Below are 24,482 nucleotides of genomic sequence, written 5' to 3'. Positions count from 1 at the left end.
TGAACAACAACAGCAAACCTGGTGGCCTTGGCCAGTTGAATAAACAAGGGAAAAGCCATTGTACAGTGGCAGACCACTCAAGCTAGAGGCTGGGGAAATTTGTGTTGAAGGGCAGAGTCCTGGTCTGACTAACACACATGGCATGTGTGTTGAGCTCTGGTTTGTGTTCTCTCTGGACACAGGAGCAGAAGAACTGCTTCGTCCAGGTTGTCAGACAGCTTTTCTTTTCGGTGAATGAATAATATTAACATTCTTTCTGCAGGTGCTTCAATAAGCTAGGCTGAGGGTTAATTTCTGCTCGGATACAGTTACCAGTTTGGCAAATGCTAGACCAATCAATTTTGAAGACACAAATTCTCAACCAGCAAGGAAAAGGATTCAGGCAAATGTCCTCCACCAGTGCAGGGGCCTGTGGGAGAGAAGCTGCTCTGAGCAGCAGACGTTGGTTAAACCATGATGTCATGTGATCATGCTGAGAAGGTCCTCCTTCCTGGAAATTGTGACCGTGTTAATTCTGGGATTCAGAGTTTTGGACCTAACATAACATTTAAGTAGTAAAAACAAACAGACATGCTAGCTAACAAAATAACTTAAATGTTTAGCAAGCAATTGAGCAAGAAAGAGTCAAAATATTGTATCAAGCTGAAAATATAGATTAAAATCTATTAAATCAACCAAACATATTAGTAAGCAAAATTGCTAAAAGATATTGCGTTATTACTGAAAAAAAAGCCTTTTTAGCACAATAACTAGCAGGTATGATAGCCAAAAACTAATTTTTAAGCTATCTGGCTGGAAAGATTATACATTAAAAAAAATAGGACAAAGAAGAAATAAGTTTCTTCAAGTTGAAATGAACTTAATTTAACAAGCAAATTAGAAGGTGGTTGGTAAGAAAAAGGCAATTTAGCTAAATACATAACTGGATAAATAGATGGATAGACAGTTTAGATGGATAAATAAGACTCACACAAGTAGAAAAATGTAACCTTTACTTATTTACAGATTGTACAGAGGTACTGAGTGATAAGGTAGTATTTACAACACAACTAGTAGCTTTGAAACCCCTGAACTTATACACAGGTTTGATACACAGCAGAGACTCACAGGACTACACACCAACACACTCCTTTCACCCAGAGCTGGAAGAATGAGTTTGAAACTAAGATCTCAGTTGGTTCTGAAAACCATACAAAGGATTCCTCCGCCAGGTGCTGTGCTGCTCACAATCCAAGCAGAAAATACAAGGTGTGGAACTCTGATCCTGAAAGGTATGTCAGTCAGGGTGGAAGGTGTGTGTGTTGGTGCATGTAGCCCCGAGGGTCCAAACCCAGCTAGAAATCAGATGTTGCAGCAAAATAGGTACCACTGAAAACACAAGCACGTCATGCAGCAACAAAAACAAAAACCCCAAATAATCGAAATTAAAAGGTTGAAAAAAAAGAAAAGTCTGGTGTTGGATGTACAAAACTTATTCTACATGCTTTCTTAACATGACAATAGAGACATGTCTGTAGGGGTGTGTGTGCATGTGCATGTTTATGTATTTGTGTTGCATGAATAATAGAAGCCAGGTCAAATGTTGTGTGTAGGATGAAAGAAAGAATAAGTCAAAAACACAGACATATACACCCGAGTAACCTCTAATACACACATTCTCTCTTTTATACAAATGGCTTCACAAAGTGAAGCACACACTCACACCCACACGCACGCATACTCTCACACTCAGAGGTGGAAAAGAACAGACACGTGGTGGAAGAGAACACAGTGGGTGGAATGGGGATGTTTAATAAACCACGCAAGCTGGGCAGTCATCAAATACGGTTCAGCTGGGTAAGTTGGAAAACTGGTTAGCTGACCCACATAGTTAACTACTGTGCTAAACCATCTGTGATGACTGTACAGTGAGAACCCAACTTGTGGCACTGTAGAGGACGGAGTAGGGGAATGAAATGACAGAAGAATGTAAAACATGCCTTTCATTTTTTAAAGCAGAATTTAAAAAGTCATGTATTGTATTTCATTGTATTTCAAATGCGTTCAATATTTAATACCATTTAAATCAAACAAATGAAAGAATTTCCAAACAGTTAAAACAAACCAAAATAAATCTCTGTACAGAAGTATAATATTGCAACCTGATATTGTGTATATAACTCACAAAACAAACCTATTAAGATTACCAAAATAGGGGCAGCACTCACCTTTCAAAGGTGCATTTTCCTTTCTCTTTTTTTATTAAAATGTCCTGCGTTCTCTGTTTGTCACATTTGTCACTTATGTTTTGTTTAGAAGTGAGTGTGGTTGTTCGTGAGAGAGAGAGAGAGTAGAAGAGCAAAAAAGAGAATAGAGACAGACACTCAGCTAATGGGACATCAATTCTTGTTTCTATCAAAATCCTTGTGCTGAAAAATCAATGCCCTTGCTTGGTAGGTTATGGATTTCTAAAACACTCATATGCACATTGCCGGCCTGTCGAGTGTGTGCTTGTGTGTATGTGTGCTGTTTCTGAAACAAGTCTCTTTCGTTTTCCTCTCTGGGATGAAAGGCAGCACAGCGCTCTCTCCAGGTTAGGGGTACTCCAGTACCATACCAGCTACTCTAACGATAATTTTGATGACGAAAACCTGCACCTGAAGATGCACTCTGCCTAAACGTTCACTACGAATACATTAAAAAAGTCTGCAAGTCCTTATCTTTTACATAGAAAGGTATCAGAACAGGACACTGCATCCTATGAGAAATAGTGCGGACTCTGATGATCTCTCACAACTACTGATATTAAGTGATCTCCATCAAAAATTGATTTTTTTTTTAACACCAAGACTGAACTTTACTCTTTTGATACTTTATCTACTCTACGGCAGGGAGCAGGGGAAGAGCAATAAGCAATAGAGAATAAACAGAAACCATCCGATTAGGAAAGCGGAAAAAGGCTCAAAGGAGGGATGAGCTCCATTAAAGTAGACAAAGGAAGAGAAAAGTGTTTGTGTTGTGTTTATTGTATGCATGATATTGTAACCCTTTGTCGAATGCTAAAAACGTTTGATTCTGGAAGAGCTCTGCCCTACACCGTACCCTAAAATCCGTTAAAAAGAAATAAGAGGAAAAAGAAAACCTCTATCCAGCAAGTGACTGAGAATATTCATATTTTTCCGTATAAAAGTGTTTTTTGGTCAAATGTCTGTGTGGGTGGCAGAGATATAAAATCTACAAAGTGCACAAAGAGAAGCTATCTCATAGCTTCACACACACACACGCACGCCCACACACGCACACGCACGCACACAACCACCTTATTCTACTAGACTACTGCGAATCTGCACATGTGCGTATATGTCATAATGTGCATGTACCTTGTGTTTGTGCGGGTGTGAGTGCCTGTGCATATATGACCCTGTATAAGGAGTTTAAGTGTAACACAGGGCAGTAGGAAGCATGCAGTAAGACCTGAAGGCTAGCTAAGAGAGGAAGCAAGGATGCTGCACTTTGTCTGTTAGATTTAGAAACTCAGGAACACACACCATCATCCTGAGAGGTTCTTTTTTTTCTTCTGGTGGCCAAGTTTGGTCCACCTTTTGGAATGTTCAATTAACTGACATCAACAATAACAAACAGTCGGTAAGTTTCAGCTTTCCCATAAAAAACAAATGCAGAATCTGTTTTTAGTTTGTGTGTGTGTGTTCAAGTGTTTGTACATCTGCAGGCAGGAGCTTCATTCTAAGATTGGTTTCCCGAACACCTTCCCGCCTGCCTTCCAGTCTTTTACATAGATAGTAATTTTGATTCAAGTCAAGGATTACTTGGTAGTGAACTACTCTGTAAGCCATGCTGGCAGTGCAGTTTGGAGGCTCAGACAACAAACGTGTTAACAGGAGGAGAAATTATAGTGCAACAGGAGAGTCCTGGAGAGGAAGGGTGGGTGGGTACTGTTGGGGTGAAATGTGTATGGATGTGTATGTCTGTGTGCAATCTCAGGTAAAAGGGGATCATCTATGACCCTTTAACTCAGAGAGGATGGGATGGGTTTGCTCGTCTTCCTAATATTTTCTTGTTTTTTTGTTAGATCCCACTGTTGGTGTTAGATTCTGCAAACAGTGTCCCACTTATTCCACAAGGAGTTCCATCTGTCTAGTTAGAAGTATTGTCAGTTTGTACCCCGCTGCCCACAGCTTCCGGCTAGTACACACACAGACACACACACACTACTCATTTTACAACTTTGCCTCCAGGTGTCCCTGTGGCCCCTTTACTGCCCTACAGAGGCTTTTCATAAAGAAATGTATTTACTCTGTTTCACTGTTAATCCCTTTGGTCCACTGCTGAGCTCAGTCTTTCCCCCATGAGTGTGTCTGCGTGTGTGTGTATCTTCATATGTGCTTAGAACCAGAGCTGCCAGGTCCAGCCACACACACCTTCTCCTTGCATGCTTGTGTGTTTGGTGAGAGTAAAGCTGTGTTATTTGTGACTCTCAGACATCAGACTCGATGCTGGGCATGCGGCGGTACAGCCGAGGCCGATTGCCGCCTGCACTCGAGGCTCGCGGTGCTGTCACATAGCTCATTGGCTGTGAGGCAGCGGGTGGAACCATGTAGGCCACCACAGGAGGGTCCTGCAGAGGGTAAAACACCTGTTGGTCAACATGACCACCATGCTGGTTGACATGATGGCTGCCGTGGTTGCCGAGAGTGAGGGACAGCTGCATCCTCTGCTTGTAGAGCTCGTGGGAGGAAGTTTTCTGCGGCATGCGGACGGCAGCCTGGGAGGTGTTGTCTCGTTGTGCTGTGCCGGGGGCTGAATGCAGGAAGGGGTTGTGTGATGGACGATCCGGCAGAAGGCTCTTTGAGCGCCGCGGCATAGGCATTGGGATGTCCAGGCTGTGATGGTGGGATGGGGACGGAGAGGGCGGGCTGCGGCTGCTGTATGGGCGGTCAGAGCGCATTGTGAGGACGTTGGCATAAGCCCCGTCATCCAGGGTCAGCTCTCTGTCCCGGTCCCTGTCAGGAAGGCTGAGTCCTCGCATGTGGGGGTGAGGCTGTGACTGACGCTCCGGAATGCCGTCTGGAAGCACATTCTCGTAGGAGTGCTGCCGACTCAGCTGGAGGTGTTGGGCTGATGGGGAAGCGGGCAGAGGAGACGGCGAGGATGGGGTGGGCTCAAAGTGGCTGACAAGCCCGTCGCCCTCGCCCACCAGGCCAAGCTCGCTCTGTGGAAGGTAGTGAGTAAACATGTCACCACTGTGTGGGTGAGTGTGGGCGTAGTGTGAGTGCAGGTGGTCTTCACTGATGTCATACAAGTTCCCCAGGTGGGCACAGGCATCACAGCGTGCTTGAGGGGATCGAACAGTGTAGAGGCCAGAGTAACCGCTGAGCTTGGTCAGGCAGGTGCGACAGTGACCAGGCCTGGCGCCTTGGATCGCCGAGACTGAACCAGGAGCTTCAAATGATCCTGCAGATTTGTCCTTTACACTAGATAGAAGAAGAAAAAAAACTATTAAAATGGAGACAATTCAACCATTGTTGAATAATTATTAGTTTACTTTTGGCAGGTACCCCTACTTGCTGTGTGTGTAGGTGCTGTATTTCTTGTCCTTTAGGGAGTGCAGGTCAGCCTCGGCGCTGTGACTGTGGTGCAGGAGGCTGGCGCTCAGCTGCATAATTGGTGCTTCTGACTGGTGTGAGTGTGAGTAAGTGCTCTCAGGTGGAAAGAGGTCAGGGGGGTAACTGTGGTCATCACCTCCCCCCTGGCTGTCTCTCTGGTAGGGAGGAACAGATTGGAGGCTGGCCTGGTCAGAGTCAATGGAGTAGATCTTAGATCCTCGACCGCCTCCTCCTCCTTCACCTCCACCTCCGCCTCCGCCCCGCTTCCTCAGCTGATTGATTGGTTTAAATCCGCCCCTTGCAGCCATAGAGTCAGAATCTTTGTGCGATGGAGGTCGACTAGAACACTCTGACATGTCTGAGTGTTGTGGCTCTTCCGGCAGGTAGCGCTGACTCTTCATCTGTGGAGGCCCAGTCCCTGAAGCTGAGGTGGGGCTCGGGCCTCCAGGAGACACCACACTTGGCTGAGTCTTCAGCGTCTCCACACTTTTCTTCCATAAGGCCCGTGGCTTTGATGCAGTGATAGCAGGCCCGGCCAGGCGGTTCTTGTCGTTATCATTGGTGATTGACAGCTGGGGCTTGTTGGGGCTGGTCTGGAGAGTCGGGGCTTTTTGTTGCCCGGGAAATGGTGCAGCATTGTTAAGATGGTTTTTATGTCGCCCGGACAATGACAGGAAAGCCTGTGGACCCGCAGCGTTGCTATAGAGACCAGGACCCTTCTGAGGCAGACTGTGGAGTGAGTTACCTAGGAGACAAAAAGACATGCTCCTCAGACAGCAGATACAACAGTTGGATGATTGCATGAATGCTTCACCAGTTAGCTGATACATTATCTCTTACCTCGGCACACAGAATACACCATCTATTGATTTTGTAATCATGAGACATATTTAGACATTACAACTATAGACTGTAATCAACACAAGGAGAAGCTTGATATATATCAAGTTAGATGAGGTAAGCACTCAAATAAACATATCAAATATAAACAATAGGACAAAACATATAGAGATTATTTTGCATCAAATGGTGACTTGTTAAACCAATTAGTAAGCTTTTTCACATTTTGTCTCTTTGCTGCCACTAATTTATCAGTATATTATTATTAACAGAGTATTCCACATTTGGGAAGTGATTGGAAAATTGTGTGCGTTTTTCAAAAAAAAGAAAAATTGCTGCCAATTTTTTAAAATTACAAGAGCAATTGAGCAATTTATTATTTTTGTGAAATCCAAATGTTCTGTGAAGGCCTCAGAGATCAGAGATCTGTTCAAAGCATGAACAATCAAACTGTCATAATAAAGTTGTGAGGTTGATAAAACAGGGTCAGGTGGGAGAAATTTCTTTGCATGGTAACTCTTAGAGCTGCACATTACAGTTTTGCCATTATTCTGCCACACTACAGCACTAAACTGAAAACAATTGTTTAATCAAAAATATAAGGCCTTCAGGCCAATTAAATGACACAAAATGGTTTTATTTGGTCAAATAAAACCAAATAAAATTGGTTTAGTTTATTTGGATTGGAATTTAAATTTTTGTAACAGTATTCAACATTTGCTGCTGTTTATCTTGGCCATGTCTCCCTTGAAAAGGAAGTTGTTGATCTGAATGGGATCTGTTTGGTTAAATAAAGATTAAAAAAATATATATATATCAGGGGAACAAGGAGGCGGCAGCATCATACTGTGGAGATGCTTTCTTTCAGCAGGGATAGAGAAACTGTTCAGAGTTCTAACTCATAAACAGGGCAGGGATTCACCTGTTAGCAAGACATTACAACAGAACACAAATAATGTTTATTGTCCGTCGGTGGGGAAAATCAGGTGTACTGCCAGCAAAGTGACAGAGAAACAGAAGCAGGCAAATTCACACAATGTAAAATATAGCAATGAAAAGTGTGAGATACAAGACAGGTCAAATTTACAGCATAAAAATACTGTACATGCCAGGATCCCAGGTTATTTGGTGCCTGCTTTTGTACCTTATTGTTTATTCATTATCATGAAACTGAAACTTTACTTTATCAAAAGTAAAGTTTTTGTCTTTTTCTTTTGATCAGTTTTTTCTAAGTGATCAGTCTTTCTCAGCAGCTCCTCTGCTCCCTCTCTCTGTCTTCTTTGCTTTTCTCACTGCTGCACCTTGTTAGTAATTAGTCCCAGTCCATTGTTCCTGCAATCAACCTCCCAGTGTTTAACAGCCTCTCCTCCTCCTTCACCAGTGCAGGTGATGCAGCCTGTCACCTGCATGTAACCCAGTGCCTGTTTTGTTTCCAAGTTCTTGCTTTATTATTTTTCATTAAACAACTCATCAACTCACTGCAGCAGCCTCTTCTGCTTTTTGATCTGACTTTCACCTACAAATCATGACAGAGCCGTTTTTAAAAGATAGCATAGTTTTGATTCAAAGAACTGTGCAGCTGAGTAGGACAACCACCATGACCGCAGGGCTGCAGATGCAAAGTTTAGACTGATGGAAATTCATGTTCATCATTCATCACCCAAAAATCTGTCCAAGAGAAGAATCTTTGGCAAAACTTGAAAACTGATGTTTAAGATGCGTTCCAGTCAGTCTTTCTGAGTTGGAGCTTTTAAGAAAAGAATGAGCAACTGTTGCATATAGAATAATTCTCTATTGAAACAGGGAGTACGAGGTGGGAGGGGGCAAATTCAAATACATACTACACTTTATTATATATTTAACATTTTGAATGCAGTGAATTATTTTTTTTATTATGTGCTACTTTGTGTTCTATCACATTTAAATTAAAAAAAGGCACTGAAGTTGAGGTTTTAATGTGACAAAATGTAAAAAAAAAAAACATCTGTTTGCGAGACACTGCATGTAAGACTGGTACTGTACCTTTGCCTGACATCATGTCTAGGATGCTGGGTTGTAGGAGGACAGTGTTGCGTTTGGGTGATGACATTGCGATGGACTTGGCAGATTTGAGCAAGTGCAGCATGTTGGCTTGAGGACTGAAGTCCAGCTCAGGCGCCTTCTTCTTCATGTCAATGTGAACGCCGTGGATACAGCTCCATATACCCTGAGATGAGCACAGGACAGGAAATTAAAGAGAAAATGGCAGGTGAGGAAATTAGAGACAAAGGCCGACTGAGATAGAGACATCTGAAAAGTAAAGGTGATTCATAAATCAGTGACTTTATCCAAAGAAAGTTCAAATGAGCACAGGATTCATTTTCTTGCAAAGAGAAGTAATAGACCCCTACTTTGTTTTTAAGTGGGTTTACTGGAAACTTTAACCTCATTATATTGTGTAGCATGGCAAAGGGAGATAATCACCACTTTTTTAGATGAATTACTTTCAGCGGTGCTTGATAACTAAATCTAGGGGATGATGTCACTGGAGGGGGGTCTCTGAGTGCAAGGAAATGTTCTTCCTACAGTCACTTAACCTCCAGCACCTCTGCTCAAGCAGCATGTGCACGCTGAGATAGACACACTTGGAGACACATTGCACACGTTTTTTGTAAGACTCTTAATGTGTGAAATGCTGCTCGTCTGGAATAAAAGCTCTGCCTGAGACAGAGGCATCAAATATGAATAATGTAAAAGTGGTCGTTCTTACTGTGCCCATTTGTGTTTTGTGCGAACATTAAGGTTTGTATGCCTGTGCCTCAACCAGTCCATCTGTGGTTTCATCAGCTTATGGGACTTGCATACATTTAACCATTTTTAACTTGGTAGACCTACTTGTGAATGTGTGTGTGTGTGTGTGAGAGAGAGCACATGGAGAAAACAAGCCTTCTACAAAGTTTCTGCAGCCTGTAAAAGTCTGGAATTTGAGAAAGAAAAAGTAATTTTTCAGGTCAGTAAAAACTATGTAAAAAAATTTAATATGAAAGAAAATAAAAGAAAGAAAGTAATTTCTTTTCGACTTTATTGCTTTCTCCATGGTATAAATGTTCCATCAATACATCTATTCGCTTTCTTCTTAAATATAGACTTGTTACTTTTTACTCAAATATTTCATCCAATCACATGGCAGCAACTGAAAGCCTTTATTTTAGGCCACCAGTGTCCAAAGTGAGTCCTCAAGGCCAGGATCCTGCATGTTTGGTTCAACACACCTGAATTAAATGGTGGCTCATTAGCAGGCCTCTGCCTATCACAGTCACTATCAGGGTGTTAAACCAGGGAAAAAAACTAAAGGCGCTTTTCCATTGGCAAGTCGCGCTCTAACCGATCAGGTGTGGTTTGGTTCTATACCAGGTAGTCAGCTTTTCCATTTAAGCTCTGTTGTGGGACATGAGGGACATGAGCAGCAGCAGCAGCTGTGGTCAACTCTCCACTGATATTTGCAGGAACATTCATTAATGGAGAACCTTCAGGTTCTGGTTCTGATGAACTACAATAAAAAGTTTTATAGAAATTCTTTGCTGGTCCAAACATAATGATAAAGACTCAGATCAGCTGATTATTTCAGCTATTATATATATAAATATAAATGCATTCTGGCACTTGTTATTAAATGTGCAACATTTTAGACTTAGGTGATGCAGTCAAAAGATGTAAACCAATAGCTACGCATGATCCTTATTATTGTTTTTTCTTAATTAAAGTAAAAATAAAACTCACAAGCTAATATTATGTAGTCCTGGTGTTTGTCAGCGCAAAACCACAGCTCAAACAGAAACTTGAGCACAGTGATCACTGTTTCTCTTCAGAGCAACCAGCTGCTAGCAGCGCTGCTAAATCACAGCCATTCTGATTCTGCTGCTAAACTTAACATGTTCCTGGTGCTGCTCCTGATTATATTCATACTAGTCTCTTCGTCCCAGCAGGGGGCATGTTTGCGGTCCACAGCTAAACTATGATGTTGTTTGGAGTTTTCAGTACTTTAATCACGAGTAAATCAGCAAAGACGGCCAGCTGTCAATCCATTCGAATCTGCCTAGCTCAGTCCGGCTGGTACTACCCCTGAAGTAGGTACGAAACTGTGAGAAGAGCCAGGCAGAACCGCAACTAATATAACAGCTTTGAACGATCAACAGGTTGAAGTTTAAAGCATATGGGCCACAGCAGCCACCAGAAAACCACACTGGGTGGCACAAACTGAGGCTACAATTTAAACAGGCTCCCCTAAATGGAATAATTTTGTACAATGCTATTGGAAAATTGTTGCCTGGCCTGGTGAGTCTCAATTTCAGCAGCATTCGAATGGTAGTGTCAGAATTTGGTGTAAACAAGAAGGCATGGATTCATGTGACTCAGTCAGGTGTTGGCAGTGTAATGGTGGGTATTTTCTGGGCACCGTTTAGGCCTCATAGCTGAGCACTGCAGTCTACCTGAATGCAGTGGCTGGCTATGTCCGTTAGTTTATGACTGAAAGATGCATATCTACAGGAGCTGCTTTTTTGAACATGACAATGAGTCAGATAGCCTCTAAAGCCACCACATCTCAGCTCTATAGAGCACCTTTGGGATGTAATGAAAAGGTAGATTCGCATCATGGATGTCCAGCTGACAAATTTCAAGCAACTGCATGATGCTATCATTTTATGGTGGCTGAAAATTGTTGAAGAATGTGTGGCTACTTTTGGAACCTATTCCCCAAATGCTGGAGACAGTTATGGAGGCGAAAGGGGTTCCAACCCAGAGGGAGGGAAGCAGTTATTGAGGTACTTTAATGTCCTCAAGGGGAAATTTGTCTCTAACATTGTATGCTGAACAAAGCTTCTACCACAATTAAATACACTACAAACAATGAAAGACATGTGTACCCTGTTACGTTCAAAAAGGGCACAACATATTTGAGGACACGGATGTAAGAATGAGGGTTCAAGAGTTTTTTTTATTTTAAAACACTCTTGGAATTTTCTTTTGCTTTAGTTGCTTTGATTTTCTGTGAAGAAGAAAAAAGAGAGAGTTAAATACTCAAAATTCCCATGTCCCAAAAACAGGAAAAAGCAAAACCCCAAAAGTATTAACAGAAAGGTGCACTTGGTGAGCCGATCAAAAAGAACAAAAAGGTATAGCAGAGGGCCAACCCTATACAGGGCCATCGAAGCCCTTACTAGTACCAGATTAAAGCAAAAAAGAATCTACTGCAAAAGAACGAATCAAAAACAAGACAACCGGAGCATCAGAAGCCTGGTCTGTATGTGACTACTTTATTTAACAATCTGACTGGGACAAATTAAGTTTTGAATCTTTTACTTCTACCAGCAGGGATTCAAAGACGTTTCACATTACGAGTTGAGACAGCACCCTCTGTCTGAGGGTGTCTGATTAATTTTAGTTTTTGAGCCCTTTATATCTTCAATTGAAATCTCAAAGGGCTCATTCATACGCTGATGATGGCTGAAGGCTGACAGAAGCAAGGCTGTATATTTTGCACCAACACCAGAAGTGTCTTGCCCAGAGATGCAAATGAGGAGGGCGGGCAGACTCCAGCAGTACACCAAGTTGAACTCCTACCGTTGCCACCGTTGCCTGTAGTGTACCTAATGATATTAATATTAGGATTTTAGTAGTTTTGTTTCCCTTCTGTGCAATTATTTCCGTGGATTAGCAAATTCATTTTGGTCTCAGCTGGACTCTAATCAAATAATTCTCCTCTTTACCACACACACACACACGCACACGCACACACACACAGAAGGAGAGAGTCTGGCAAATAAATGGATTTCACAGCCGCAAATTCAAACAGCACCAGAGGTGGCGACCACCAGTTCACTGCAAATCAAAACAAAATCTGATGCTGTTACATTTGAAGGTAAATTCTGAGGAACCGGCTCCAGCAGTGGGAAAAGTGTTAACTGTGTGTGTGTGTTTGATTTCCTCTCACCCTGCTGATGGTGAAGAGCATACCCGGCCTGCCAGAGCAGACACCGGTGAAGCAGTATCTCAGCCTCCAGTAGAAAAGGTGCTCTGAGATGAAGGTGAGGATGGACAGGCCCATGGCTGTAGCCAGCATGTAGAATACTCCTGCCATGTTGTCCACATCCAGCTGACTGGACATCACCTCATTCTTTTCATTATGGCAGATCCCGGTCAGCCACTGCGCCTCCAGCTCCTCCATCTCACCTGTTGGAAAAGTAGAAAAGCAAAGTGTCTTAAAATGAATGAATGGCAACGATGAAAGATAAAAGATTTGGGGACAAGTAGAAAGAGTAATTCAGGAATGAAGAGGATGCAACATCAAATGAAAGCAAAGAGGATAAAAACAGAAAACACCATGGGAGATAAAGGGACCTCAAAGTCTTTTAGGATTGTTTTTACATTCATTTTTAAGTTTTAATTATTCTAAGAAAGGTAAGACCTCTTAAACAGCATACTAATTTTTATCATAGCATAATTTTGATGACAGTTAATCACAAAAATATTTAATATGCCAGTTTAACAACACATTTTTACACAGCATGCTCACTTTAGAAGCTAATCTTGTTGTCAAGATAATAAGGTTTGTTTGTTCATATTATCAGCTACTGTATATATGACTTTTAAACTTTTGGAAAAAATTGCTTTGTCTCAGATTCAACTATTGCAGTTTGCCAAGGCTTAGCTTTGTTTTGTCAAGTTTTTATTTCCAAAAACACCATAATGTCTAACAGAATGTTTTCTTCATTTTATCATTTTAGAGAAGCACTGTTTTTACATTGTTTGTTTGCCACCAACTATTAATACACTTTAGTCGCCTATAAATGGAGCAAACGTCTCATTTCATGTCTCTTAGCAATGTAAAGAAACCAACTATGCAAGAAAATAAAAAACTTGTATTTTTTACAAGTTTTTTGTAAAAAATACAAAAAACTTTACTTATATAATTTACTTATATAGTTTATAAGTAAATTATAATTAATTTACTTATAATTAATTATTAACTATTCATGTTAAAATCTGCCCTCCAAAAACAAGCTACTACATGTACATGTTTGGTGAAATCATATAAGTTAGTAGGACAGATGATCAGAGTTATTCCAACACTTCTAACTTGCCTATTGTAATAGTTCAAATACCAAATAAACCTTTAATTTGCATTAGCACACATAGTGGAAGATATTTTAGTACCACCACAGGAGCTAATATCTGCAGTCTTCCTTATTTCTGCTCTTGGGGTACAGCCAATAAGAGTCAACAAATATAAATGCAGCTTCAGGTTTAGCTGATAGAAATAGATAGAAAGAGCACGTTTCTCAAAACCAAGCTAGCTAACCAAGCTAACAAAGCTAGCTAGCATTGCCGTCTGTATTCTATTGTGCTGTGTGTATCATGCATGTGGGGGTGTGCGTGTATGTATGTTCATTTATTTATCCATCCATCCATCCATCCATCCATCCATCCATCCATCCATCCATCCATCCATCCATCTTCTTCCATTTATCCGGGGTCAGGTTGTGGGGTAGCAACCTAAGAAGGGACCCCCACAGTTTGCTCTCCCCAGCCATTTGTTCCAGCTCCTCCGAGGGAATCCCAACACATTCCTAGGCCAGCTAAGAAACATGGTTCCTCCAGTGTGTCCTGGTTCTTCCTCTGGATCTCCTCCCGGTGGGTTGTGCCTGGAACATCTCACCAGAGAGGCGACTAGGAGGCATCCTAATCAAATGCCCGGGTCACCTCAACTGGCTCCTCTCGACATGAAGGAGCAGCGGCTCTACTCTGATTCCCTCCCAGATGACTGAGCTTCTCTCTCTAAGGGACAGCCCCGACACCCTGAAAAACTAACACTAATTTCGGCCGCTTGTATTAGTGACCTCATTCTTTCGGACATGACCCAAAGCTTGTGATCATGATTTATGCATTTATTTATATAGCTATGAATTTTTATTTTATTTATTGAGACACACACAGACATACACACACACAAATAATACACATGCACAATAAAGTATAGGCAGTAATGTTAGCTAGCTTGGTCAGATAACTAGTATTAGTTAACTTCAAAGAAGGCTAATAGGTTGATTTGTGACAATAACACTGTCACAGCACTGATTATTGACACACACATACACACACATTTGTGAAGTAAAAATAAACATAATAATTAAATGTAAAAGTTCTTTCTGTGTAAAATATTATTATTCAGGGGTGAGACTTAGGACTCAATATGTATGGTTCACAAAAAATGTGTTCCTGACAGTCACAGCTGGTAAGAAACAAAGATTCCCATTAAATTCCATAGGAAATGAATGTGGGTCATTTTGGACCCACTTATGAAAGAATGGGGTAGACATACCCTTAGAAACATGATATGTGTAAAAGGTAAATTAAACATTTGAATTGCATGATATCGATAACATGTTTGTTGAGGAATACCTGGAATATAAAGTGATGAAAAAAACATGACCTCACCGGGTCCAAAAGGACCCACTTATGCATCAGAGGGTTAAAGTGGAAAGGAGGAGTACAAGATTGTTTTTGGTATAAGGATAAAGACAAAGACTGTTCACTTTAAAGACCAACAGGACCACAAAAACCTGACTAAGCATCTTACCATCTCCTATGATGCTAAGTATAGCCAGATCGACTAAACGTTTCCAATACGATCCCTTCTGAAGGGCGATCCCATAACCTGTGGTGGCAAAGATGTATCCGCTGCCAATGGTGACCAGCTTACAGCCGTCATCTCTGCCTGCCATGTAGTTCAAGACTGCAGCATCGTAAATGAAGGCGTCCAGCTTTCTGTGACGAAAACCAGCCCAAATTCAGTATGAAATCGAAGGGTAAAAAAACCACAATAATCATGTAAGAAAATAATAAAGAGATAAATATTAGGTAATTATTTTGAAAGAAAAACATTACTAATATTCTAAAAAACAAATCAGGTAAAACAATCGTTTTTTTATTTGCTACATATTTTAGATCTAAAACTTTTTAAAATCTTTCGGTCAAAATAAAAACATATGTATTCAGGTCTTTGATTTAATAGTTTGCAGAATCCCACTTTGCTTGAACTGCTGCTAATTTTTTGGAACATGAATATCAGACCTTTCCCTTCAGTTTTTCGTGATTCCTCAATCACAGAAATGTACGCGAAGCCAACAGATCCCTCCAATTTTTGAGTGACTGCAATGTTGTAAGTTTATTGCAAATTCTCCACAGGATTTTCTCAAAAACACTGGGTTATGTGACTGTTAATTCCCACCTATGGGTCAAAGTATTTCTTACTTCAGCTACTCTGCTACTTCTGCTTCACTTGTTTTACTTACAGTTTCAAAATGCCATTTAGTTTTCTTATATGTCAACATTAATATAACTGATTATTATAAACTTTTATGGAATATACCTGTACTTCTGTAGTTGGTTGTAAAATTGAATAATAAAAGTTTTTCATTGATTAGGTAAAAATCACTCCCTTCAGATCTAACTGTAGTTTGAAAATTGTCTCAGTAAAAGCGCCAGCCAGATACTTGGGTGCTTCACATTTATAGTTGTTCTCTGGGCTTATAGTTCGTAGGAAAATAAAATATAATACAATACATTAATTTGTTAAATTTAGCTTAAAAAAACAACATAGTATATTTTGGGAAGATAGTGCTCTTATGTTTCTTGTGTACCTGAACACAAGTCCCCAGATTTCCTTTCATGACAATTTTCACTTCTGAAGTTGTTCACATATGACTCAGCTGAAAACCTTCATTACATAGTTTTGATCTTGTATAACTAAGTTTAATGTGAGATGTTAGAAACAAACATTTTGCATATGCTGTGCTATATCAATACAATAATTAATAGAAAATCTAAAAGTAAAATTATGCTTAATACCCTGAAGATCAAAGCCTACACTGAAAACCAGCTCTGCTATTAGAGGGAGTTACAGAGGGAGAATAAAAGGTAGCCAACTTCAGAGCAAATTACAGTTTTTCTGTTTTGGCTGCTTCCCTTTTTTGTACAGCAGCAGGAGTTTATAATGAGCAGTTGCAAACATGTTACTGTCAGTAACAGAAACACAGAGCAAAGCTACCTCTGTATTTTGGCACAAGTTAAAGCTGGGCACCAAGGGTTTGGGTTATTCTTAAATACATGTGCTGGTTGAGAATCATAACCTCAACTGCAGGGCATTGTAATGTGAGAGGAGCTGACTTGATAAATTTACATTACCCTGTCTTGAGGCTGACCAATGCATCCACAACACCAGTCTGGTGGTACTTAGTCATGTACTGGTGCATATCTGGGTAGTTCTTCCGAATGTTGCGCTCGGTGCTTCCGTTGGGAACCGTGCCGAAGCGAAATGGCGGGGAGTAGGAGTGCGGCTTCTGGAACTGAGGGGAGATGAAGAATGAAAGCAAGTAAGATATGGCATTTGTTAAAAGAGACCTACACCAATGTGTGGGAGGAGCGCAGAGGGGACAGGCAAAGATAAAAGGCGTGAGTGACACCAGGAAGAGAGAAACAAGGGAAAGGAAAAGAAGAAAAGGAAAGTTCAAGTAATAGTGGGGGCAAACATGAAGAAAATGTGAAGGAGGGAGGACAGGAATGGAGGAGAGTGGCAAGAAGAGATAGATAAGGAAGGAAAGATAGCAGAGAGGACTCATCAGTCATCATCATTGTGTATCCAGTGTAGTGTAAGACTGGCTGGAGTTCTGCTGACACTGCCAAGCTCTGCAAACTACACACACTCTTGCCTTTGATCTGTGTAGCCTGCGTGTGTGTGCGGGCGTGCGTGTGTGTGTCTGTGTCTGTGACTGCTGTGCTGGCAGTGATAGTGAGGTGACAGGGACGGCCAGTGGGTTTGGGCTGTGAAGCCTTTGGGCACTCCCCAGAGAGTCTTGTCTGGCCGCAGGCCTGGCATCCATTACAAGAGCAACCCTGACTGCGAATGTGTTTAGTTTCCTCTATGCAGGGGTGTATGTGTGTGTGTACCTATGTTTGTGTAAACCCACCTTTTTGTCAGACAGTCCAGTGACTTGGTCCACAAATTCTTCCTGGATCATAAAGGCGGCCAGGTTGGCAGTGTACGAGGCCAGGAAGATGACAGCAAAGAAGGCCCACACTGACACAATGAATTTACTGGTGGTGCCTTTGGGGTTCTGCACAGGCACAGAGTTGTTGAAAACCAGACCCCACAGCAGCCATATGGCCTTTCCAATGGTGAATGATGGACCATGTGGGTCTGAGAGATCAGCCGGAACAATACAAAAAAATGGAAAAGGATTACATGATGAGTCAAAGATAAAGCATAATGAAACACTGAACTCACAGTTTTATCTGATGGTGTCAAAATACCATCAGATGCCTCTTGTGTTCCAGAGGCATGGGACAATTATTAGTATCAAGGTATATAAAAGGTTATAAATTGTTACACTTATACTAAAAAAGAACCGCTGCAAAAAGCAAAATCAACTGCAAAATTTTTCCACAAAATGGAAGTGCTCGAGCAAAGTACAAATCATATCAGACCAGATCCTCAGTAAAGACAGGAAGTGTAATCAATCAATCAATCAATCAATCAATCAATCAATCAATCAATCAATCAATCAATCAATCAATCAATCAATCAATCAAGTTTATTTGTACAGCACATTTCAGGATATCCAACCATGTTTCTATCAGAAACATAACACCAATATTATTCTGAGTGATCAAGTGATTAAGACCTTTAGTCCTTTTGCTGATAATGATCTTATATCAGAGCCAGTTTATGTGATTTGGTGCCAGATAGTTATGGGATGAGTCTGTTTGTATTTTGTATTTCTGTTTTTTGTACATTTTCTTTTAGTGATCTGTATAGGTACTGTCTTATTTTGTAGTACTGGGGGGACAGACACATTCTGGAAGAAGACAGGTGTCTTTTGAGATGTCTGAATGTCTAACCCCCATTTCACAGGTCTGACTGTAATTGTAATGTTTAAACCAGAGCAGACATTCAAGGTTGCAAAAAATTGGGTGGACTATCCCTTTAGCCATTTATCAGAAGCTACAATCAGAAGTCAACTTTAGCTTCATTTACAAAACCAAATCAAAGAGTAAGAATACTAAGGTATTATTATCAAAATAAATATGATCTAAATAATTGCATGCCACTTGGAAGGGTACACTCTTTGGAAGAGTGTACTTCATATCACAGTGTGATATGATTAATTTCTTGTTTGACTCCCCCTAGTGGTCTGGAGCACTTCCATTTTAGTGGAGCGAATTTTCTGTTGCTTTTGTTATTTGAAGCATTTCTCCCTCTTGCTGCTTGTTCCTGTGACTGCAGCGTTTTATTTGTGATTGCAACCTTTTTTTGTTTGCATTTATTTTGTTTAAAGATTTTTGCTTTTATTTTCTGTTATTGAAGCATTTTTGTTTGCAGGATTTTTCTGTTTCATTTGTTTTTTCGATTTTTACATCGGTTGGCAGCTCATTTCCTGTGACAGACTGGCTGCTAACGGTCAGGGTGTACCCCGCCTCTCGCCCAGAATGTTAGCTGGAGATAGACACCAGCACCCCAAGGGACAAGGGTGTTAGAAAATGGATAGATGGATGGATGGCAGCTCATTTCGTCATTTGCACATGTCGCCCACAGTACTGATGCCCTCGAAGAACAGCTGAATTTAAACCGGGATTAAAGTCCACTTCATATATAAGTTATTTCCACTTCTTGTTCTGAATTTTCTTTAGAGATAATGTGGCTGCATACAAATGCACACCACACTTTTCTTAAAGTAAAGCACCACTTTGTCTTTTAATATTACAAATAATCCCAACAAAATAGACTGAAGTTGGTGTTTTTGATATGACAACTGGTATGAAGACTTTGCAATATCTGCATGTTTGCTTTTATCATTTTAAATTAAAATAATGTAGTATAGAATCATCATACTGAAAATTCATGCTACAGCATTGATAATATAATTGTTTTAGATGTGTAGATACTTTATCAGTCTATATAAGATTAACATTAAGCCAAAGACAAAGGTGCTACATAGTGTTTCAGTAAATAAAGTAAATATTCATGACTGACTTAGTAGTAAAGTTATAAATAACAATAAAATGCTGAGTTCAGAGGCAACATGCTAGCTTCAGGTTCTATGTTTTGATGTAGGATTCAAACAAAAGTTCCTGAGAGCAGCTTCAGGATGGGAATATCTCTTGCTTTTGCATGAATTGATTCAAGTCAGAGCAGTAATAGGTCACTTTTTTCTTGCTTAGGGGAAAACTTTGATTTACCACTTCCTGCTGCTGAAAAAATTATTGGTGTGATATTTCATATTACATGTGTGTGTAGGTCTACCTTTGCCTTGGGCCAGGTTGCGGTTGAAGCCCAGTGGACTGACAAATTCAAAGAGGAAGACGGCAATGGCTGTGACAATCAGCAACATCACAAACATCATCACCCAAACTGATGCACTGAAGGGCTCTGGGGAGAGAAGGAGAAGGAGACACTCAATGTTTGTGAAACTGAGTCCATGAGCTGAAGAGATGTCAAAGAGGAGAAGGAGATGCACAAAAAAAGCAACACGGTTGAGGGGGAGGGAGATACAAAAAGATGACGGGGGAGACACCAGTGAGATTCTAGGGAAGGAAGGAGAGGGAGAGAGTTAGTCACAGAGAGTTTGAAGGAACACATTTCCATATTTTTCATTATTCCCTCGGTTGAGAGCTGAGAGACGGAGAGGCTCAGGGCAGAGGGGGACGGAGGAGAAGAAGGAGGAGAGACAGAGGAAGGTGGAAGAGACGAGATTCAAACTAAGTGATCTGATGTGCCGCCACTATCAACATGAATGTGTGATTTATTTGTGTGCGTATGAGTCTGTGCTTGCTGTGCAGCAGGCCAGGAGTTCAGACAGCGGGATGAGTGCCAGAGCTGCTGAACCCACACAATGTGTGTGTGCCTCTGTGTGTGTGTGTTTGCGTCACTGCATGTGTAAGTATGTAACTGCCAGGGTTAGCCAACCCTGAGAGATTGTGTGCTGAGGTGCTTCTAATATGAGTGCGAGAGATACTGAACCGTCACTGATACCCTGAGCCTGACTCCACACACACACACACACACACACACACACCCACGCACGCCCCCACGCACAAACACACCCCCTCACACAAAGCATTCAGCTCTTAACATCAACCATAAACACAGCACATTCATTTTCTACACGTCCTTTACTTTACACAAAAACATCCCAATATATTAGTGCAACATCAGAAACACGTTTTTTAATGTAATTCTGACACATGGCTTGATACACAGGGACCAACACATGCACGGTCCAATACACCCCACCGCAGCCCCCTCACTCTCTGTCTCGCTCCAATGACAACACAAGACATTAGGCAAGCAGAACGCTTTTGGTTTCTCGTCATCTCAACAACTGGAGAAGGGGAAGACGAGGAGGAAGACGAAGCAAACATCATGACTGCTTTGTCTAAGCTGACTTTTCAAAAAAGAGAAAAAAAAATAGAAACAGCTGGCATGCTCCACTTGCTCTGCTCTGGTAGAAATATTAATGTGCTTAGGGTTTTGAAGCCCAGATGAAGTCAGAGTACAAGTGGAGTTTGGCCAGCATATAGCGAGTGAATAAAATATTCCATTTCATGTTGAGGATTTTGCCACCATGTAAGCACCGCCCCATTATTGTGGCCCCAGCATTCCTCTCAGCAGGACTGAGAAAAAAAAAAGCAGAAGTGGGAAAACATTTTTTATTAAAGAAAGTCAAAAAGATACCAAGAAAGGCAGAGGGTGAGACGGTCCCATTGCTGCGTGACACCATGACGCTGATGCCAGTCTCTACGAAGGGCACGGAGAAGTCGATGACCTCTGACCTTTCCTCGTTGATGGTCAGTGATCCCACTGCCATGATGGCCTTCTTATACACCACCTGAAGTGTAGAAAAGTATAGATAAAGTGGAAAATTAATGAACCTGTTTATTTTTATTTTTGATTTGATTTATTAATGAGGGCCCATCTGAAAATATTGTATGATTTTATGGGTAAGAGTAAGTTTCTTACTTCTTCCTATTCCTTTTCTAGCATGTTAAGATTACTGTGGTACAAAAATGTGTGTCTTTTGCATGTCTTGTTGTTCATGATTTTATACTACTATCATGTTTGAAATAATTAAATAAATAAAATAAATAACAACCCTTGATAACACCTGGAACTAGACTGTCTTTAACCGAAGCTGTTGAATGAGAGGGACTGAATAAAGGGATGAGATAGTAGCGACTAAGATGACAGTTGAGTGCAATATTCAATATTTATGCATTCTGTAAACTTATGTCAAAATATGTTCACTTTATAATATATGGCATTTCATTAGTAATTTGGACAAATCCTAGAAAAAAAAAATTACAATTATTTCCCCCCACCTTTTATAAATAACAGGAAAATCAAAAACACTTTGGAAAAAATTCCTAACTTATAGGATCATAATTCATGCATGAAAGGGAATTATTTTTATTTAACTAGTAAAATCAAGATGTCAGGGTGTACACCTCCTCTCACCCAATAAGAGCTAGAGATAGGTACCAGCCCCCCAAACACTTTAAGGATACACACACTAGTAATTTCTAATCTTTGAAACAAAAACTTTAATCCTTAATATACTATACATTTCTTTACATGGGAGAAATATATTTTTTTAATAAATATAAAACAATAAATAAATGAAGGACTTCTGGATTAAAATGTGAAAAGGACAGACATAGCAGGAAAATTGCTCCGGAGAAGTTCAACTTCTTAACTCATTTCACTCAACAGATGGCTATTTTTAATCCACCCGCTGTTACAATAACATCATTGTTAATGTTATGAACATTTTTTACCCACTAGTGACAGCTACTAAGAGCACAAAAGGAAGTAAAAAGGAGGACTTTAGCTTAATGCCAGAGGCTATCACTGCATTGCTTCAGCAGCACCAGAAGGATCTGATGTCTGAGTTCAAATCTTGAACTAACATACTTAGCTCGAAGCTAGAGCAGGTAGAGAAACAGGCAGACATAGTTTCTTCGTTAGAGAAGGCAACAGACGATCTGAGCCAGTGAGCAGCTAGCCTCAAAGACTGTGCCACTCTCCGTAAAGACAATGTCAAGCTAAAGGACAAAGTCACCAAGCTGCAGCAGGCAACATAACATCCACAGTGGGCCCCCCACTCATTTCTTCTCCAACCTCCCTGTTTGTGAAAGAAGTGCTCTTGAACCCACCACAGCTTGAAAGAGTGCACTGCTCCCTCACAGCTAAAAGTCTTGCAAGGCGTCCACCTCGCCTGGTTCACCTGCATCGGTACCCGACCAAAGACCTACCTCATCATTTGGGAAGCCAAGAGGAGAGGGGAGCTTGAGTACTGATGCATAAAGGGCTAATTTTGTGACTTTACAAAATGTTAAAATGTCAAACAGAAACCTTCTCACCCAAACTTAAAATTTCATAGTCATGTTCAAGTCTTGGGAAGCAGAATAGTTTGTATAGAAAACGACGCACAACTATTCTGTGCATAGTATTCAATGTTTTATCCTGTTACTGACAAGATAAAACCACTGACATGATTTTAAAAGATGAGCTCCTGTGCTTTCTTTCTGTGTACTCAAAAGCTTTTAATAATAAATACTTCTCACAGACTACTATAAATGCAGAGTATTGCTGTAACTGGGTCAAATGTCTGCGCTATCTTGTGACGTAATCAGGGTAAGTCAAACTGTAAACAATTAAGGTTGAATACACAGAAGCAGAGGAAGTTGTGAGAGATTTCAGCAACAATGACTCCAACATTTCTGGGGAGGAAAGGTCTGACAGTGAAGATTTGGAGCTGGACATCTGTTCCCTCCAAGTCACTGAATGGTAATAAACAGATCTAAGTCAAACTGTAAATAAGTTTGACTTAGATACACTGAATACACAGGGTTTACAGTTTGACTTATCCTGATCACAAGATGGCCAGCGCCATCACGAGATGGTAGTACATCTGTTTAAATCATGTAAGTAGTTTTACTGTGTCCTTGGCACTTTAAGTCAGAAGTAAATGTCATTATATTTTTGAGAAACAAAGGCGACACTACCTCTCCAACCATGCCATTCCACACATTGTTGATCTTCTTTCCATGTTTTCCGTTGGTAACCAGATAAAGATCGTAGGTAAACTTGACGTTCCTGGCAATCTTCTTCAGAATGTCGATGCAGAAACCTTTGCAGCACTGTTTGATATAGGCACCTCCTCCTGATGTGCTGTTTCTGTAACAAACACAGGACAAAAAGCACACTTTTAACCAGACTTTATTTACAAGACAACATGGACGCATGCCAGAAGTAAAGATGTCTGCTTGTAACCGTCTAAGCTGCTGGTGCACATCTGTCGCTTCAGTCAAACTGTAAATGTGGAATTACAACAGGCAGAGTGAACGTGAATACTGCTGAAAGGCAGAGAGAGACAGTGTGCTCCCTCAGTGCCAGCTAACCAAACCAGATGAAAACACAGGGGTACTGAGCAGATGCTGCTGGCTTTAAATAGTTACAGAGCAACCAACCTACATGATTAAATAATCAGCTGTCCTTTTCTTCACTACTTCTGTTCCTTTTATCTCCTTCATAATAAAAGGTTTACCTGTGTGTATTTGCAGTCACACACACACACGCGCACGACCCCCCCCCCCACACACACACTGTGCATGCACAGAAATAAAACAAATATTTAAGTGAACTTTTCTGACAGTCGTCCCTGGAGGACCTGGGAGCAACGAAAGAAACTGAATTGTTGGATCAAGTGATTCTCATAATCTATTAAACCGTACCAGCCTTTTTCAAAAGCATTTCCATTAAAACTTAATTTCATTCCCATGCTGGCCATCTTTGATGTAACTTATATAGATCGTAACTCCATGACCTTTTCACGTGGCATTTTTGCTGAATCCAATCTGAGAGAAAAGTTCATGAAGAACTGAGAGATTCACAGAGCACAGAAAATGGAGAATGACGGTAAAAGATGTGAAAGATCAAAAGAT

At 40.8% G+C, this 24,482-nt stretch overlaps 1 protein-coding gene across 1 annotated transcript in view; it reads right to left on the bottom strand.

The window, feature by feature from the left end:
- Positions 1–975: 975 nt before the first annotated feature.
- The window catches only part of grin2ab (glutamate receptor, ionotropic, N-methyl D-aspartate 2A, b), a 152,647-nt gene continuing 129,140 nt past the window's right edge, over positions 976–24,482 (bottom strand). Inside the window, exons 11-20 of the mRNA XM_032562573.1 lie at positions 23,544–23,715; positions 21,214–21,367; positions 19,783–19,908; positions 17,450–17,679; positions 16,668–16,828; positions 15,061–15,248; positions 12,415–12,653; positions 8,466–8,649; positions 5,562–6,348; positions 976–5,471 (exon numbers count right to left, since the gene is read on the bottom strand). Of these exons, the coding sequence (XP_032418464.1) occupies positions 4,475–5,471; positions 5,562–6,348; positions 8,466–8,649; positions 12,415–12,653; positions 15,061–15,248; positions 16,668–16,828; positions 17,450–17,679; positions 19,783–19,908; positions 21,214–21,367; positions 23,544–23,715 (3,238 nt within the window). The 3' untranslated portion in view covers positions 976–4,474. The remainder of the gene's footprint in view (positions 5,472–5,561; positions 6,349–8,465; positions 8,650–12,414; positions 12,654–15,060; positions 15,249–16,667; positions 16,829–17,449; positions 17,680–19,782; positions 19,909–21,213; positions 21,368–23,543; positions 23,716–24,482) is intronic.

This window comes from Xiphophorus hellerii, chromosome 5 (genome assembly GCF_003331165.1).
Source record: "Xiphophorus hellerii strain 12219 chromosome 5, Xiphophorus_hellerii-4.1, whole genome shotgun sequence".
NCBI lineage: Eukaryota > Metazoa > Chordata > Actinopteri > Cyprinodontiformes > Poeciliidae > Xiphophorus > Xiphophorus hellerii.
Note: the sequence above shows the minus strand (reverse complement) of the source record. Positions and strands in the feature narration are given on the sequence as shown.